Source organism: Pocillopora damicornis, chromosome 14 (assembly GCF_964200805.1).
Source record: "Pocillopora damicornis chromosome 14, jaPocDami1.2, whole genome shotgun sequence".
Classification (NCBI taxonomy): Eukaryota; Metazoa; Cnidaria; class Anthozoa; order Scleractinia; family Pocilloporidae; genus Pocillopora; species Pocillopora damicornis.
The window spans coordinates 10,783,047-10,800,000 of NC_142683.1; the positions used below are offsets into that span (position 1 = coordinate 10,783,047).

Here is a 16,954-nt window from a genome sequence, read left to right on the forward strand (position 1 = left end):
CGCCAAAAATGGCTATGTTGATGATAGTTTGATTACACGTTTATCAGTGTCAAAAAAGTTAGGTATTTAATTCTGTAGCGTTTACCTTCAACTTCATATTTCCCTTTCTTTGGCTTTAGTAGGATATGTAGACTACAAGACTGGCTGACTTCTCCTAAATAAACTTTAACATTGAATATCTCGTCTGAGTGTAGTCAGAATATGTAAATTCTGACGTTTGAGAGACATGGGAACGAATTAGTCAGAAATTAATATTCTGACGGCACGTTTGAGAGGTTCGCATGGCATCATGGTAGTTTCGGGTTATTTAAGCGTTTCGTGGGGAAATTAGGTCATTCTACGTCGGTCAGTCTTAGGTTGGGCCACTTTCTTTTATTTATTTATTTTTTATTTAATGTAATTTTGCTTTACAACTCTATGTAAAACATCACTCCTTTCATTGAATTTTCTGTGTAATTTAGTAAGTTAACTAGGTTTATTTTAGTTACCCTTTCCTCGGGGTATAGTGCTGCTGCATTAGATGAGGAATACGTTTCCACATAGTTTTTGGCCACTTCTAAAGAGCGGTTTTTTAGTGGTTTTTCGTATCTGGCGTAGCACAGCCTATTTTTGTATAATAGGTAGGATAGTAGTATAAGTACATAGTAGTATAGTATATAGTAGGATATGTAGACTACAAGACTGGCTGACTTCTCCTAAATAAACTTTCACATTGAATATCTCGTCTGAGTGTAGTCAGAATTGTTATATAAAGTAACACAGTTGAGAAAAGCGATCAAGCGATGAAAAGTACGCCAAATGGAGTCTTCTTTGTTTCCGATCACGGGCATGATCACGTGGATCTTTTAGGACTTGTCATTGGCTAGCAAAGTGAATCCGCTGGCTTGCCGATTGCCGAGTTAAGAGAAGCGCACAACTTTATTCTGACTTCTCCGACTGGTTCTCTGCCTCTGGACGATTGATACCTTGGTGATATAAATAATGATGTGAGCTCACTCTATGTAGAAATAATCAATAAGAATCGATCGTATTACAAATGCACGATTTGTGGCCGAAAGTTGTCGCGGAAACAAAGACTCGAAACTCACTTGAGTTGTGTTCATGGCAAAGGTGAGAAATAGCACAAGCCAATCGCAGTTTTGAATGCGACAACAAATCGTCTTTTACCCTCATATTTATAAAAGAAGGATACCACATTAGGAATTATAAGAGATACAAATATGATCCCAGTGTACCAGTACCTAAATCTACAAAGCTTGACCGTAGCAAGCGTTCAGCAACACGTTCCAACACCGCCATATCGATTCCTCAGTCAGTCGTTTCCACTGAACTTAAAGCAGTGGTGACAACAGAGTAGAGTGCGTCTTGCAAAGGAGAAACAATTGTACAAGAGACAGAAGTAACTATATGCGATTACAGAGGTGCGTTGGAACTCTGGTCCACAAATAGTTATGCACTGTCCGAAGTATAGAACAATTTTGTCGATATCTGACAGACAGAGAAGAACAACAAGTAAACTTTAGAGCTGTTATTATTGAAGTGTGACTTTTCATTTTTATATAAAGAAGGACTTGTATTTTGCACCAAAAATAAAAAGATGTAATATTTTTTTGGGAGATCCAGTGATTGGGACATTTAAGAAATTAAATTATGAAAGGAAACTTGGTTGGTACTTCTCACTACTAACAAGTCTTGTTAACAAATATTTTCAGATCAGAGTTTCAAATAAAGTAAATTGAAGACGTCATTTAAAAGGTGTTTTTCTCAAAGGGAACATTGACTACCTCTGTCTTGTCTGCATGCCAAATGTTTACAAAGTGTGTGGATGATCCACAAGTATTGGAACTCTTACAAAAATGTTTTGTAAGAATAATAACAGCAAAACAAATTACAGCAATTAGTCACAAAAACAGAGCAAAAAACTGAAAAAAAAAACAGAGCAAAAAACTGAAAAAAAAACAGCAACAACAATCATGAAAAAAGAAAGGTTAATTAGGTGTTGAATTTGTCTGTCTAAGGCATGAAATTTCTACTGAAAATAATGTCAACAAAAAGTCTCTGACAGTGTTTGAGGCAACTGAGCTTGACTGTTCCAAGGTTTTCTAACAAAGGCAACTAGTAATGTAGGCTAGGGAAGTAACTTATGTTTATAACTAACAAAGTTCTTTGAGTGTAGATAACAATGTAATTATTGTTAATGATTTTGGAAGTTGTGTGCCAAGGAACAGCTAATGAATGTTTGATGATTTTGGCACATCATAGAACATGAGACATTAATTTGCATCACAATAAAAATATTTTTTGATCATGGAATCCAAGAGTCCTTTGAGGTTAGAAAGCAAATCTGCGAGATGAGTACATTGGATTAATTGGCAATTTCGTTTAACATAACTGACTGCTGGTTCATGAGAAAATCCATATTAATGTAAAGATTTACTAAAACTTAGTTTGAATAATAAATTTCATGATGAAATTAAGAGATCCTCGCAGCTAAGAACACTACTGAAACGAGTAGTTGTAAATAGGACCTGAAAAAATTCAGGCCCATACGGGATTTGAACCCACGATCTCTGCGATACCGGTGCAGCGCTCTACCAATTGAGCTAACAAGCCGAGGATCTCTGCGAGGATCTCTGCGAGGATCTCTTAATTTCATCTCTCCACCGCAGTGCAAATATATGAATTTTCATTTATCTAAAATCTTCATTCCCTTGGATGTTTATTTGGACCCAATTCATTAACCAGCTCCCAGTTGGCTTGTTAGCCCAATTGGTAGAGCGCTGCACCGGTATCGCAGAGGTCGTGGGTTCAAATCCCGTATGGGCCTGAATTTTTTCAGGTCCTATTTACAACTACTCGTTTCAGTAGTGTTCTTAGCTGCGAAGATCTCTTAATTTCATCTCTCCACCGCTGTGCAAATATATGAATTTTCATATATCTAAAATCTTCATTCCCTTGGATGTTTATTTGGACCCAATTCATTAACCAGCTCCCAGTTGGCTTGTTACCTCAATTGGTAGAGCGCTGCACCGGTATCGCAGAGGTCGAAGGTTCAAATCCCGTATGGGCCTGAATTTTTTCAGGTCCTATTTACAACTACTCGTTTCAGTAGTGTTCTTAGCTGCGAGAATCTCTCAATTTCATCTCTCCACCGCTGTGCAAATATATGAATTTTCATATATCTAAAATCTTCATTCCCTTGGATGTTTATTTGGACCCAATTCATTGACCAGCTCCCAATTGGCTTGTTAGCTCAATAGGTAGAGCGCTGCACCGGTATCGCATAGGTCGTGGGTTCAAATCCCGTATGGGCCTGAATTTTTTCAGGTCCTATTTACAACTACTCGTTTCAGTAGTGTTCTAAGCTGCGAGGATCTCCTAATTTCATCTCTCCACCGCAGTGCAAATATATGAATTTTCATATATCTAAAATCTAAATTTCATGATCTTTAAGTTATAAACATTTACATGTATGTATATCTCATGGTAAGTTTTGTATAGCATACCTTTTATTGAGCCAAAGTTTTAAGCCTCTGAAATTACTCCTTTTCTTAAAACCTTCACATTCAAGGTATTGAGAATTTCTTAGAATTTATGTGGACCTCAGGGTATTTAAATTGCCTCAAATTCAATTCCCAGAGATTCTCAAGAGTTCCACACTTCTTTAGAGCTCCGCAGCAGTGACCAAGACAGAATGAGAAGGGGGGGGGGGGGGGTATTAACCCTTTACACCCCAACATCAGCATGCATATTCTCCATACTGTCCTCTATACATTTCATCCTGTGCTGACAAGGAGAATTTTTTTAACAATCAAGCGCTTGCTTAGTTGGTGATCATTTAATTTATTCTCATGACCTTCATTTGTGATTTGAGGGTGATATTGTATGGATAAATTAGATGCTGGTCACTCTTAAGGATCAAAGTGTTAAGGGTGTTATTAAGATGTCAGGCGATTAATAAAGGTGTGAAAACAGCTGTCACTTAGCTGCTGACTACAATTTAGTTAACCTGCAGATTTCTTATTACTGTGTATGTTTACTGGTAGTTGTCGATATCAAACGGCATTAAGTTGTGATTAGAACATTTGATCAAAGATTTACAAAAGCTTCAGGTGATTGAAATGCCGTGATGTTTTTACCACATTTGTGGCATCTTACAAGATTTTTAATTGAAAAGATGCAGACACGGTAAAATGCGACCTTTTTTATTTGATATTTTATACAACAATTCAAAAAATGTATAAGTTTCAACGTTTTTCATTGCTAAGTATTGTATTTGGTATTCTTTACCCAGTTGTTTAAAAGTTTTTCCTCTTTGATCATTTGAGTTGCCAAGAACAAAATTTTTTTGCTAGAAATTAATTCAGTCAGAATAATTTTCATAGTGCTCTAGAATCTAGTAAAATCTACATAAATTTTCTCATGTGCACTGTTGGGTGATGCAGACAGTTTTAACAGTGTCCCTTATTTTTCTTTTCTGAGAGATCAGAGCCAATGATGACACAACAGATGGTTTATGGAGGTATAACTAAGTTGACAAACTGCATATTTTATACTCTCTCTGTTTTTAGTATCATGAAACAATCAAAGAAGCTTTGGATGCTGTGAAAGATGATGGCGTCATAATTGTACACAGTGGTGTGTATGATGAACAGCTGTCAATCAGCAAGCCTGTTGCAATCATTGGAGCAGGTACACTATAATGTTACTAAATTATTTCTAGAACCATAGTAAATGTTTCAAAAAGTGGTCTCTAAATTAACCTTTAACTTACAATGAAAAGTCTGTCATTAATTAGAGTGTCATCTCCGGTGGTCTCTACGTTGATCTTTAACTTACAATGAAAAGTCTGTCTTCAGTTAGAGCTGCATTTTAATTCATCATTTGAACTTCCTACTGACTTGCCAATCCAAAACTGTTCCCTCTGATTACTTTTAGAGGTAATTTGCAGCCAGCCATTGTCATTGTAGGGAAAGGATATTTACATGCTGTGGGTTTCACACTGCCCTCCCCCCCTCGCTCCCCAGCTCTCCAGTTTGCATATAAGGGGCCTCTCTAGACTAGGTATGTGTCTTTCAACATCAACGATTAAAGGGATTTTCATGATAACTGTCACTACTTACTCTTTCCAATTTGATGTTTGATTATTTTCCATTTTTCCTCATTGAGCTCATCCAAACCTGCGTGTGACATCTTTAAGACCCAGGGTGTATAACTTGGATTTTGAAGGAAGGCATGAAGTGTCTTCTAGGGCAAGGTTCTGAATTATGGATCATGCTTGTCATGATACATTTATGATAAATGACTGTTTTTCATCTCCACATCCTAAGACAGACAAGACATCATGAAAAGTTAAGTTTCAGTTAAAATTTTAACCAAAAATGAGCAACTTGCTGACAGGATGGCTTCTTTTTATCGACAGCTAAAAGTGAAGATGATCCTGTCGTCATTCAGTGTGACTCCTCAACAGTTGTCAGTTTCAGTGCTGGTTCAGGCAGCTATTTCCTCGGGCATGTCACCTTGAAGGTATGTAGAGGAAACTGCTTCAAGGGGTAATGTCAATACAATAGGGAACCTTAGGAAAAAAATCGTCCAACGCGCGCTACTTTTAAAGAAACCATTAAAAACTATATATGACTGTAAAGCTTGTTAAGTATAGATTGCGAAAGAAACAAAATTTGTCAAAGTTTTGGTTTAAGTAAGTGTGTGAGCCTTAAAACTCAACTCTTTTGTGCGTTTATATCTGACGAACACTCTGGCCGATTTTCATGAAAATCCATCAAATCTACAGCCCTTGTTGATTCGTTTAAGTGGAGGTAACTTGCGCAAAAACAAACCTCGAATTTTTGGCCTCCTAAGAAATTCACAGTTTTCGCACCTCATTTAAGCGCGTGTCCATGCGGTCATGCCGCCGACGAATGAAACGCAACATCGAACCCCCTGGCAAATCTCGTAACAAAGTACTCCTTTGAAATTCGCGGGAAAGGTCATTTTGCAAAACTGGGAACACGAATTAAAACGAAATCCAAAATTCATCAAGAAAAGCAGAAGGAAAAGTGCGCAAAGCAAGCTAGGGAAAAAGAAAACGAAACTTAGATTTATTTGGCCCGGGCTCTCTCGCGACTTTTCTCTTCTTGGCCGTTTGATGAAGACTCTTATTTCCCGACATTTTGCGAAATATGCACAAATTTTCTTTTGTTGTGCAGTGCAAGACGCGTTGTAAACAAAATATGCAAATCAAGATCCCAGACGAGAGCCCGCGAAAAAAGTCAACACTCTGCTGGAGGCCTTTCCTATTATGACACCTTTCGCTCTTGGGTACCAGTTACCCTAAAACACTCTTTCAGCCGTATCTCGCGTTCTTCATGAGATTTTACAATTGTTTTGGCGATTAAACTTAACTACTTTCTCTAACTAAATTGTAAAAAAACGAAATTTTTAAAACTTTGACCAGACTTTGTTGACAGTAACTTTACAAAAATTAGCACAAAAATTAATAGCACTGCATTACGCGTATTTTTTTGTCGCTGGAAGATTTGAGACGAGTCGGGAGAGGTTTCTGGGGAGACTGGCACTAAGGATGATCAGTGCAAGGCGGGGTCTGACACTAAGAATGATCAGTGCCAGACCCCTTGCAGACCTCTCGCTGTTTCTTGGAAAACTTACCCCCCTTTTTTCATTTCGATGGACTTCCTTGTTCGCAGAATTGCCAAAACGGTGAATCTGAGGTGATCAGATCAGGATGTGTGGAGGTTATTGATGACTGTGGTCCTACAATCTACAACTGCAAGCTTAATAGCCTTGCTAGTGGTAAGAGAGAGGCATCAGACGTCGTATTTATAATTTTTGGTTTTTTAAAAGTTCAAACAAACTTTTAGTAATGTCAGTAATATGTGGGAATCAGTGGACAGTTGATTTTATTTTTGTTCATAGCTGGTGCCACAGTTTATGTGCATGGAAGAGGAGCCAGACCAACTTTGTCAAAATTTTTTATCTCAGACTCAGAGAATGTTGGCATTTTCATCACAGATGATGCGTAGGTGAGAAATAACCCACAATTTACAGCAAATTCCTGAACGCCTTTCCTTGCTGAAAACTTATGGGGCCGGTTATTCTCCCCGTCCCGTAGTCTAAACCAAACCGCGGTTTTATGTAAGCAGTGGGCCTCAGGTATTCTCTATAGGGGGGTTGATTAAATTAACTAAATGTCCTTCCACTAATAGCTTTCGGCCCTCTTTTGGCTAAATTGAAGATAGCTAAGAACGCGGTTTTATTAAACAACGGCTGAACGTTGTTTGAATAACTAGTCCGTGTAGTTTACATAAGTGTGGGTTATCAAAAGACATGAAATTTCGTACCAAAGATTTTTCGTTGTACAGCAGAGCAGAAAATGAATTGACAAAATCATTCATGACTTACCTGCTACGATATCGTATTGGAGACCCCCACTAAAACATTTTGCCGAGTTTTCCAGACAGTTTGCTTGGTCTTCATCAATACTACTGAGTGGAAAAGACCATGTAAGAGTAGGCACCAGGACCTTACTGCAATGACCCAGCCAAGCTGAGAACTCTAACACAAATTGAAGTACTTGTATTTAAAGCTTTCATTAAAGAATCTAGGATTGCTCCTGGAGGCGCCTCAAGTAATTCTTAACCCTCGGCCGTTTTTAAAGGCCGCTTCTTGTCACACTACAGACCAATAAAATGATTCTTGTAATTGTAGGGCTACTATGAAGGAACCGATTCGGTCTCACGCCAATCCAACAGTCGTGGGATGTAAAATACACCACGGTATGACGGTTGGCATATACTGTCATGACGATGTAAGTACACTTTGTTTCATTTACATGGCATATATATTTGTGTGTTTAAAAATTTAGTGGTGTATCTTTAACTAACAGGCACGTGGTGAATTTCTGGAAAATAAGATATATTCTAACACATACGCTGGAGTTTGGATCACGTCACAGAGCAATCCAACCATAAAGTAACAAAGATTTTCGTGTTTTTCTGTTTATTGAATTGCAAAATTTCTTCACGAGTCTCCTTGTTCGAAATCTTTCACGTCTTTTGGATTAAAAAAAAATACTTCTCACGCAAAACTTGTCAATATACAATGCCGGGGAAAATTTGTCAAAAAGGAGGTGCGCACTCATCCTGAGTACACCTTGTAGGAAGTACCTTCTGCACTTGGCGTAGCCTGCGAGAAGGTCCTCGTAATAGCGCTGCAGACCGCGCGTTTCTCCGCTCGCGGGAACATATGAGACGAATATCGGTGAGGTTTGGCGGAGGTCTGGCACTAATGATGAGCATTTTCAGTCCCAGACCTCTGGCAGACATCTAGTTGAGTTGCATTGCTCAAGGCCTCATATACTATCCCACGAGTGAAGAAACGCCTGTCCCGAAGTGCTTATGACGAGCGCATGCTCACAGGCTGCATTTGGCATTACCTTAATTTCTTGAAAAGCAACTATTTAATCTATGATTTGCTATTTTTTGCAAACTCTGCACAAACTCCGGCATGGTTAGTTCTTCGTTCTACCCTCTGAGAGGTTTACCATTTCGCTTCTAGCTTCTCCATGACAAGATTACGGTTCATTTTCAGCTTAAGTGTGAAGTAAACTTGCTAACTCCTTTAATTTATTGTATTTTAGAAACAACGAAATCTACGATGGACAACAAGGAGGTGAGCAACACTTTTTGTATCTGAATTGCTTTGTTGTTGTCGTTACAGCTTTTTTTTTCCGTGATCGCGCTCATCAATACACCATGAAATTGACATGATTATGAACATTGCGAAACTCGATATAAATGCACTGAAACCATGTAAATAAAGTTAATCACCATCATGTTTCTTTAGCGCCATTGTTGTGAACTGGGAACTTAATCAAGATTTCTCTTTAAATCCAAGCTACCTTTATTTGACTTGATTGATAATAATCTTACGAAGGCATTATGGTCTCGTTTGTCTCTTGTAGGAGTTTATGTATTCGGCGAAGGAAAAGGATTGATTGAAGGCAATAATTCATGGTTTGTATTAATTTTGTCTCTTTGTCCCTACTTCAAGTTTGTCAAACAGGTTGTTCAAGTAATCCTTTGTGCCAAGGTTTTCTCGATTGAGTACAACAAAAGCAAAATTAACTACGACAGTCAATTGGACCTGAAAGAAAACATGGATCAATGTCAGTATCTGAACAACTGCATACCTACCCCTCCCCTAACCCAACAGTAACCCTGACTTGTTCTCAGTTGACTGTTTTTGGGTTAGGGGAGGAGTAAGTGTGCTGTCAGGTATTGAAATTTATCCCAAAACAAACTCAACTTACTTGGAGTGCGTGATAACGCGAGCGATCAAGTCATGATTTTGTGTCTCATTAGCTGAGGATGGCATGAGTTTTAATGACCAATCACAGCGCGTAGAAAAGGGAAACCAGTGCAGTTTTGTAAAACTCTTGACACTCAATCCAAAGTTGTTCTTCAGCTAACTCACTGGCATGATTGATAGATACTACAACAATTCATATGACCGATTTTGTGAAACTTCTTCGGTAACTTATCAAGATGTTCTTTGGTTTTTCCCCATTCAGACAATGCACTGGCCGGAATTCAGGTCAGAACTAAGAGTAATCCTATTGTTCGCTGCAATAGAATACACAGCGGACTTCACGGGGGAATTTATGTGGTAAGTATTTACAAAAGGCCAGTATAGGGAGCTATTGATATTGTATAACATGATGAGCTGAATTGTACTCGCTCTTTTATTGGGTCTTACTTATCACCTATTGGAAAATAGACGCAAAGATGACGTCAAAATATACGGCATTTTGTTTGTTATCATACGAAACAAATAGATTTAAGTTGCTGTGCTTCTGTACAGTAATAGATCACAGAAGATGTCAAGATGTGATGAGAACGTCGGTGGCACACTCGGCTGCGTCTCGTGTGCGACTTTGTTGTTCTTATTACAAATTGACGTCATCTGTGAGTTATGTCCTCAAAGAACTAATCAAAAATCATTTATAATTCTACGTTTGTGCCCTATTCCGCGAGTTTGTCTTTGGCAATCCGTGTTAATCTTCTCCATCCTTTGTTACACTTGTTCTTCTTGTTCTAGTATTGCCTTCTTTGGGTTTTTTTTAATGCCCAAACAGATATTTTGTATCGCTACATAGCCCTATCAAAATAACTCAACAAAGATCCCTTAGATACTCTTCACCCAGGATGTGCACACTTGCATTTCTGAACCACGAACAAAAATGGTTATTTTCTCCTTTTGTGTGCCGCTATGACTAAAACAGCGATTCTGCATCAAATTTACCGGCTTCTCTCACGAGGAATCTTGTCGTTTTTATTCTCAGCACGAGGAAGGCATGGCACTCATAGAGGAGAACGAAATCAACAATAACACCCTGGCTGGTGTGTTTACACAGGTATAAACAATTAGACTGGAAAAGTACGCTGGGGGAGGAGAGGTGCTGTAAAAGTTATTTTTGTAGGTGGGGGGGTGGTTTCACCCACATCTTGCTGACTTAATGAAATAGGTCATGGAAGACTTAGTTCGGAATACCTTATTTTATCCTATAACTTGGTGCAGACTGGTGAATTTCAACTGGAAAGTATTCTTAAAACACTACAATGAAAATAATGCCTACATGGAAACCATCCTTAAGTCTCCATCATTGATGTTCTTCTTTGCCTTTCAATGTGCTTAGGAAGCACACCCACGCTCAGAAACAACAGGATCCACAGAGGAAAACAGGTAGAACTCGTCGACATTAGCTACATTCATCAATAGAGTAAAGTTTTCCGACGGCAATGCCATTAATTGTTTAAAACACAACTTCATTAAAAATTGCTATTATTTAGGATTTGCTTAATCCTGCTCTGAACAATTGAAACCAACATAATCAAGAGTTAATTTCAAATTTTCAAATTAGATGAAACTGATACTGAATCTAAGTGAATAGAAACAATATTTGTCTTGGTAAACTCACTTGGGAGCTTATACACTCTCTCTACGTTTTAGCTTGCAGCTGAGTGTACCTAAACTGGACATAACAAGCAAACAATTCTATGTAACGCTAACACTCTGCACCTTAAATAACCAAAGGACACGAGGAGACAAAATTCAGCCATAACGAACAACCGTTTTGTTTTTCAGAAATTGACGCCCATCCTAGGACTGGGGACAAACAACTGCACTTGAGGTTAAAGCACAAAGCTAAATCGAGTTTAACCGGTTTGGTCGATTTGAAATTGTAAAACACGTCCCAAGTTTTAAACTAACTAAACATAAAAAGTGCACCGTAATTATTAAATGAAAGGCTTATCTTAAATTAAAAAAGTATCAAATTAACTTGCCTACATTATCCTCTAAACCAATTTTATTTCTATTCGTTTACCAAACATGTTTCGTTTGACTGACCTTACTATGATGGCTTCATAACTTTTAAACTTAGTTTCAATTTTAAAACAATTGCTGAAGCTTGTTACAATGTCCCGTAAATGTTTTTAAAAGGCAAAGTGTTTAAAAGTAAACTTTGAAATCTTATTTTTGAGAAATTTATTCACTTTAAGCTTTTCCCCATTGTTGATAAACTCACTTCTATATAAATTTATAATGCCAGTGTCACTAAGGTGATAAACTTGTCTTCGTCAAGTGTCCAGTCTGTCTTTTCAGCCGATGTATTACGTTCTGAGCCATTTCTTTTGATTGTTACTGTCGCTAATAACTTATTCGAAATACACTGCTCCTCTGAAGTAGGTTGGGGTACCTTACCTTAAAGAAAATTCGAAAATAATATTATGCGAGTGTGGACGCTGACAAAACTGCAAGCAACCCAAACTATAGTTGCCTTTTTGCATGTTGTAAAGTATATAGGCTACGATTCTCCACATATTAGTAAGGCGTCAAAACGTTATGGAAGGAAACCTTGGGCGAGTTTGTCAATGAAGGAGCATTCGGTTAGACAGCTCACATTCCCCCCCTTCTGTTCCTCAGTTATTTGTCCCACTCATACTTGGGAGCCTGACTTCGGGCAAAGCTCAAAGAAGCAAGCTTTAAACGGCCTAAGGAACTTACATTCGGTTGTCTTCCAGGTTGGAGTTTACTTCTATGATGGAGGATGTGGAATTCTCGAGGAAAACGAAATCTTTAATCACAAATATTCAGGAATACAAATAACGTAAAGATAACAACAATAATAGAGACACAAAATGACATCTTTCTTCGATCGACGACCGAACCCAATGCTGATCATCTTTTCCATACTCTTTTCAAAACTGTAATAGTTGTGTATGTGGAGCGGACGCCTATCTGCGTATAACAAGGCGCTTGCGCTCGTAAGATTTCTTATTTGTTTCACCTATAAATTCGTATGCATGTGAAGAACTTGTGAAATGTATTTTGAAAGGATTTGAGAAATAATATCCATTTCGAGCTTGTCGATTGGTTCTTGAAGCTTGCACATCAAAAAAATAAAAAAATAAATAAATAAATAAAAGAAACGTAGCACTGATAATTATGCGCTTTAGAGCCTTGATGGTACTTGGTGTCTAAACCTAAACGGATCCGAATTTTCAATTTGGACCTCATAAGGATCGTTTGAGTAAATGTGATCATACTTGCACTGGATTCGAACTCATGGCCTCACACGCCTCTGTGGCGCTTAAATCAACTGAGCCTTTAGGCCAACTGCGAGATGAACCAGCTCTCGCTTCAAAGGAGCTTTCTATTTTACTAACCTCCTGTACCTATCATGAAATGTCTTGTGCACTTTCCTTGCTGTAGATCGGGCAGCAATCCCTGTATCAGAAGGAATAAGATTTGGGGAGGACAGAATGGTAGCGTTCTGGCCTACAACGGAGGTAGAGTATTTATAAAATTATCACACCATGCCTTGGCTCTGAGTAATTCATATCGCCTTCCTTCAGTTATTTACTTATTACGCCTTAAATCAGAAACAAACAAACAAAAAAAAACTTTGGCTTTAGTCGTTTGATTTCTTTCTTTATTCAAGGTCTAGGTTTGTTGGAAGAAAATGAGATTTTCGACAACGCGATGGCAGGAGTCTGGATCAAGACTGAGAGTAACCCAGTCCTCCGGAGAAACAAGATTCACGACGGTCGTAAATCCCGGAACGTGCCGTGTAGAGTTAGGAATCCATTGGGGCTGGAATTGTATCCTTAAACCCTTTCGACATACTACGGCTAATTTAACCTTTTATATCTTAATCAATTCTCCCTCTTATGTGCAACACATTTCTTTGTAAATTTAGTGGTAGAAATGAAACTTTCAAACTGCTCCGTTTTTCTATTCTCCTATCTTTGTGCTGGACAATATGTTGTTCCAAGGACAAGTTAGTTGCGAGTCACTCCAGGGAAATGAACGAGTTAATCATCGTTGACGAGAATACCGAACCTACGGACCGTTTCTCGAATGTCCCGGTAACTTAACGGCACCCGAGCCATATTTTAAAAATCAAAAGTTATTGAAAAGGAAAGCAGGCTCTGGCAACCTGACCAGTCCATTTTGTTTCTTTGGCTATTCGTTTTCTTGTATAATTCAGAACTTTTCGAAACCTCCATTTTGAATATGAAAACAGAACAACCTTACGGCCGGGCCCGTTAGTTTAGTAGAGAGTTTAAGAAACGACGGCGGCGACGCTGTGAACAAAGTCGGTTAAAAAACGAATCTCGTGATACTGTAAAGTCATTTGGCTTGTTTCTCACTGTCAAAACTATTTCGAAATTGAATATGGAACACAGCGTTAAATTAGAAATAGAAATTTAGGAAATTAGCCGTCGTCGTTCACGTTCTCCAGAGAACGCAAAGTTTGGTCATTTTGCGTTGTTTCGCAGAGGAGGCAAAGAAATGTACAAAGATTTATAGCGCCGTGCACAGCCATTGTTCTGCTCATTAAACTTTTTTGTTACTGACGATACCGTTACCATAGTGGTTTTCTTAAACTCCCTTGTCGGATCTTCGAGAAATGGGCCCCCAGGAAGACCGTCATCTCTTCTCTACAAACAGTTGATGGACCTCACTGTCACTGATCTACTGTTATATTCCTTTCCAGGTGATTTTTAGAAAATAATGACATCTTTAGAAATGCGTTGACAGGTAAGCTTCGTAAATTTGGATTGAATAAAAGTTCGTTCCTGGCATAGGTCAGTCTTCTTTACTCTCTCGATAGAAATTTGAACATTGCCTTTCAAAGTTACTTAAAGCAATAATTATTTTTCTGATATCATTGTTGAGCTGTTAGGGTTATTGGAAATCAAGTGTCTTAAAGCAAAACCAAAGTGTTGAAAACGACCAAACAGAAAAAACGCGGTGGAAGTACTGTAAAGAACCAATCAGATTAAAAAAAAAACAGAAGCAAACTTCTTTAAGGGCAAGAAAACGCGGGTTTGCCAGTTGTGACTGGTGTTAGTTTAACATCTGATAGAATAAGGGAATGGCGGGAGTTTTGAAAACTAATGGCAGCGAACTGAAGAAAGCAGTCTAAGACTACCTTCGATACTCAGTTGAAAATAACTCTCACTCAAAACCTTTGATGAACCGTTTACAATAAATCAGTTAGTACTTTTACTAAACGATGTATTGATCCTGTGCACTTCTCTGTTGTTCAGGTGTGCTTATCAGTACAGCAAGTTTTCCTGTGTTAAAAAGCAATCGTATTTTTGATGGTGGTGCCGCGGGAATTGAGATAACAAACAGTGCTGGTGAGCAACATAACTCCTTCACTATCATCACTCTTTATTGAATGATCTTTAGAAAATCTCACCTCCCTTTGCTCCACCCGTGAATTTTTGTTATCACTTTTGTTTCTCTAGATCTGTGCACTTCAGAAATTGAAAAGAATTGACTCTTGGCAATAAAATTCATCTTAAATTTGCAAATCATCAAAAATATTAATCTTAAAAATGGTCTCGTCGTACTTTCATCGATTCTCTAATTGACCCGAAATGAGTTAACCCTTTAACTCCCAGGAGTGACCAAGACAGAATTTCTCCTTACAAAATCAACACAATATCAGCCAGACAGGTGATGAGAGTAAAGAAAGCTATCAGTTTGGGGATAGTTAGTGGATCCAATGCTAAATTCTTTAAACATTGTAAGAATTGTATGGTTGACAGTAAGGAGAATCACAAATTTGGTCTGGGAGTCAAAGGATTAACTCTTGCTCGTTTAATCTCCTGGCCATAAACTAACACTGAAACAAATCATGTCATCCCTACTTTTTCAGGCGGAGTTCTAGAAGAAAACGAAATCTTCAATAACCGGTTTGACGGGATTTGTCTGGCCACTGGTGTCGAGCCCAAACTTAGCAGTGAGCAAAGTGTTTGACTTACCCCTACCCTACCCGTTTATCACTCGTACTTTCTCTGGCGCTAATAATTACTACTCTCCCCTCCCTCAGATAACAAAGTACACGGTAACAGAAGAGAAGTTGAGCAAGCTATAGAGTCTTGTCGCTGTTTGTATCAAGTGTCTGGTAACACATGCTATCCGATGCACGATTTTTACAGGTGAGCATACTCAAAGGTGTTAAGCATGTGACCTCTCCTAACACTATTAATACATTATCCAGAAAACAGCTGATAAGATAGACAGACGTTTAAGGCGTAAGGTGTCATATTGACAAAAAAGCAAATTCTCGTCAAAGAGATAAACAAGGAAATGCATACGCGAAAATTGCCTCATGGGTTGGAGGGCTATTTTTATTCATTGATTGATCTATCTTATGTTCCGTTTTCTATCTCTTAGCGCCCTGCCGTTTTTTTGAGACACCAATTTACCAATCTAAGCTGAGTTCAGAATATGTTACTTACCCCCTCCATCGTTTTACCTCTCAATCTTTTTGTTTTTCTGCTGGATAGTGACTTATACCCTGTTCATACCGCGGGCGCGTGTAGCCAAACATGTTTAAAACCGTGTTTAATAAAACTACCTAAATGAGGTTGTTTAACTTTCGTGTTTAACTAAACACATTAAAGATGGCGGTTGCCAAAAAACCCGCGGAAGGATTTAGGAAAACCAGGGAACGTTATTGTTATTACAGAAGTGGGGGGACGAAAATATACAAATGAAGTTAATATCTTATACCAAAAAGAGGCCTATATGGCAAGAAATAAGTGATTTTATTTGAGAGGCAGGCTACGAAGACCGTGACGAAGATGCCTGCAAAACGAGAGTACACACATTAGTAAGTGCGTATCGCTCCTACAAAGACGAATGCGAGAAGACCGGAAACGGGACTCCAAAGAGGAAGCCGGCGTTTTTCGACGAAGTCGATGAATTTCTCTCAAAAAAACCATGTACCAAACCGAAGGTTGTGGTAAATTCTTCAAAAATTATCATTGAGGCGGACAACGAAGAAGAAGACAATGAAAAAATTGAGAACGATGAACCAAACGAAGAGTTGCCTTCCTTCAGCGGCGGCACCAGCGTCGGCAGCAACAACAAAACAGCCGGCAAATTTCCTCAACCAAACAAGGGTGAATGTTTGACAGGTGAGCTTTGAAAACTTTCGCTGATTGGAGGGTCAGACAATAGGCCAAGAAAATGTTTCAATATCGACCCCTACGTTGTCTGTAATCTCTAACAAAATTTCTTGATAATTTTACTTCCAAGATGAGTAGAGTTGAACAAAAATATTGAGATAAGTATTGGCTCAAACAGCCTTCCACATGATTCATTCATGATTTATTCTCGACTTTAACTTCTGCCTTTAAAGATTTCTTTTATTCCTTCACAGAAAGAACAACAGATGCTGGCAAGCCATTTTTCAAACCCGCTACGAAGAAGCGGAAGGTGTCAACGACGGATGCCTTAACACAAATTGACAAGGCGTTGGAGGCATTTGTTTCCTATCAACAAGCTGCTGATAGGAGTTTTCTTGCCGCAGAGGAGGCTCGTGAAAGACGAGAAGAAGAAAGGGAGGAGA

At 38.5% G+C, this 16,954-nt stretch overlaps 2 protein-coding genes, 1 long non-coding RNA gene and 1 pseudogene across 4 annotated transcripts in view; 3 read left to right on the forward strand and 1 right to left on the reverse strand.

Moving 5' to 3' along the window:
* The window catches only part of LOC149034392 (uncharacterized), a 382,461-nt gene that overhangs the window by 88,248 nt on the left and 277,259 nt on the right, over positions 1 to 16,954 (reverse strand). The window lies entirely within an intron of this gene.
* LOC149034397 (uncharacterized) overlaps positions 1,102 to 16,954 on the forward strand; it is a 20,701-nt gene continuing 4,848 nt past the window's right edge. The window contains 16 exon segments of the mRNA XM_089194864.1: positions 1,102 to 1,110; positions 4,572 to 4,692; positions 5,423 to 5,526; positions 6,705 to 6,810; positions 6,934 to 7,036; positions 8,657 to 8,688; positions 8,981 to 9,184; positions 9,590 to 9,684; positions 10,361 to 10,432; positions 11,877 to 12,187; positions 12,793 to 12,869; positions 13,022 to 13,129; positions 14,035 to 14,124; positions 14,637 to 14,729; positions 15,254 to 15,337; positions 15,428 to 15,536. Of these exon segments, the coding sequence (XP_089050990.1) occupies positions 1,102 to 1,110; positions 4,572 to 4,692; positions 5,423 to 5,526; positions 6,705 to 6,810; positions 6,934 to 7,036; positions 8,657 to 8,688; positions 8,981 to 9,184; positions 9,590 to 9,684; positions 10,361 to 10,432; positions 11,877 to 12,187; positions 12,793 to 12,869; positions 13,022 to 13,129; positions 14,035 to 14,124; positions 14,637 to 14,729; positions 15,254 to 15,337; positions 15,428 to 15,536 (1,718 nt within the window).
* LOC149034398 (uncharacterized) lies at positions 7,744 to 7,989 on the forward strand. Its single transcript, XR_016182828.1, has 2 exons — positions 7,744 to 7,825; positions 7,904 to 7,989. It is a non-coding gene; the product is annotated as an uncharacterized LOC149034398 (long non-coding RNA).
* The window catches only part of LOC149034399 (uncharacterized), a 1,304-nt pseudogene continuing 59 nt past the window's right edge, over positions 15,710 to 16,954 (forward strand). The window contains exons 1-3 of the transcript XR_016182927.1: positions 15,710 to 15,713; positions 16,005 to 16,520; positions 16,766 to 16,954. The exon at positions 16,766 to 16,954 is cut by the window's right edge and continues 59 nt beyond it. The product of XR_016182927.1 is annotated as an uncharacterized LOC149034399 (transcript). The remainder of the gene's footprint in view (positions 15,714 to 16,004; positions 16,521 to 16,765) is intronic.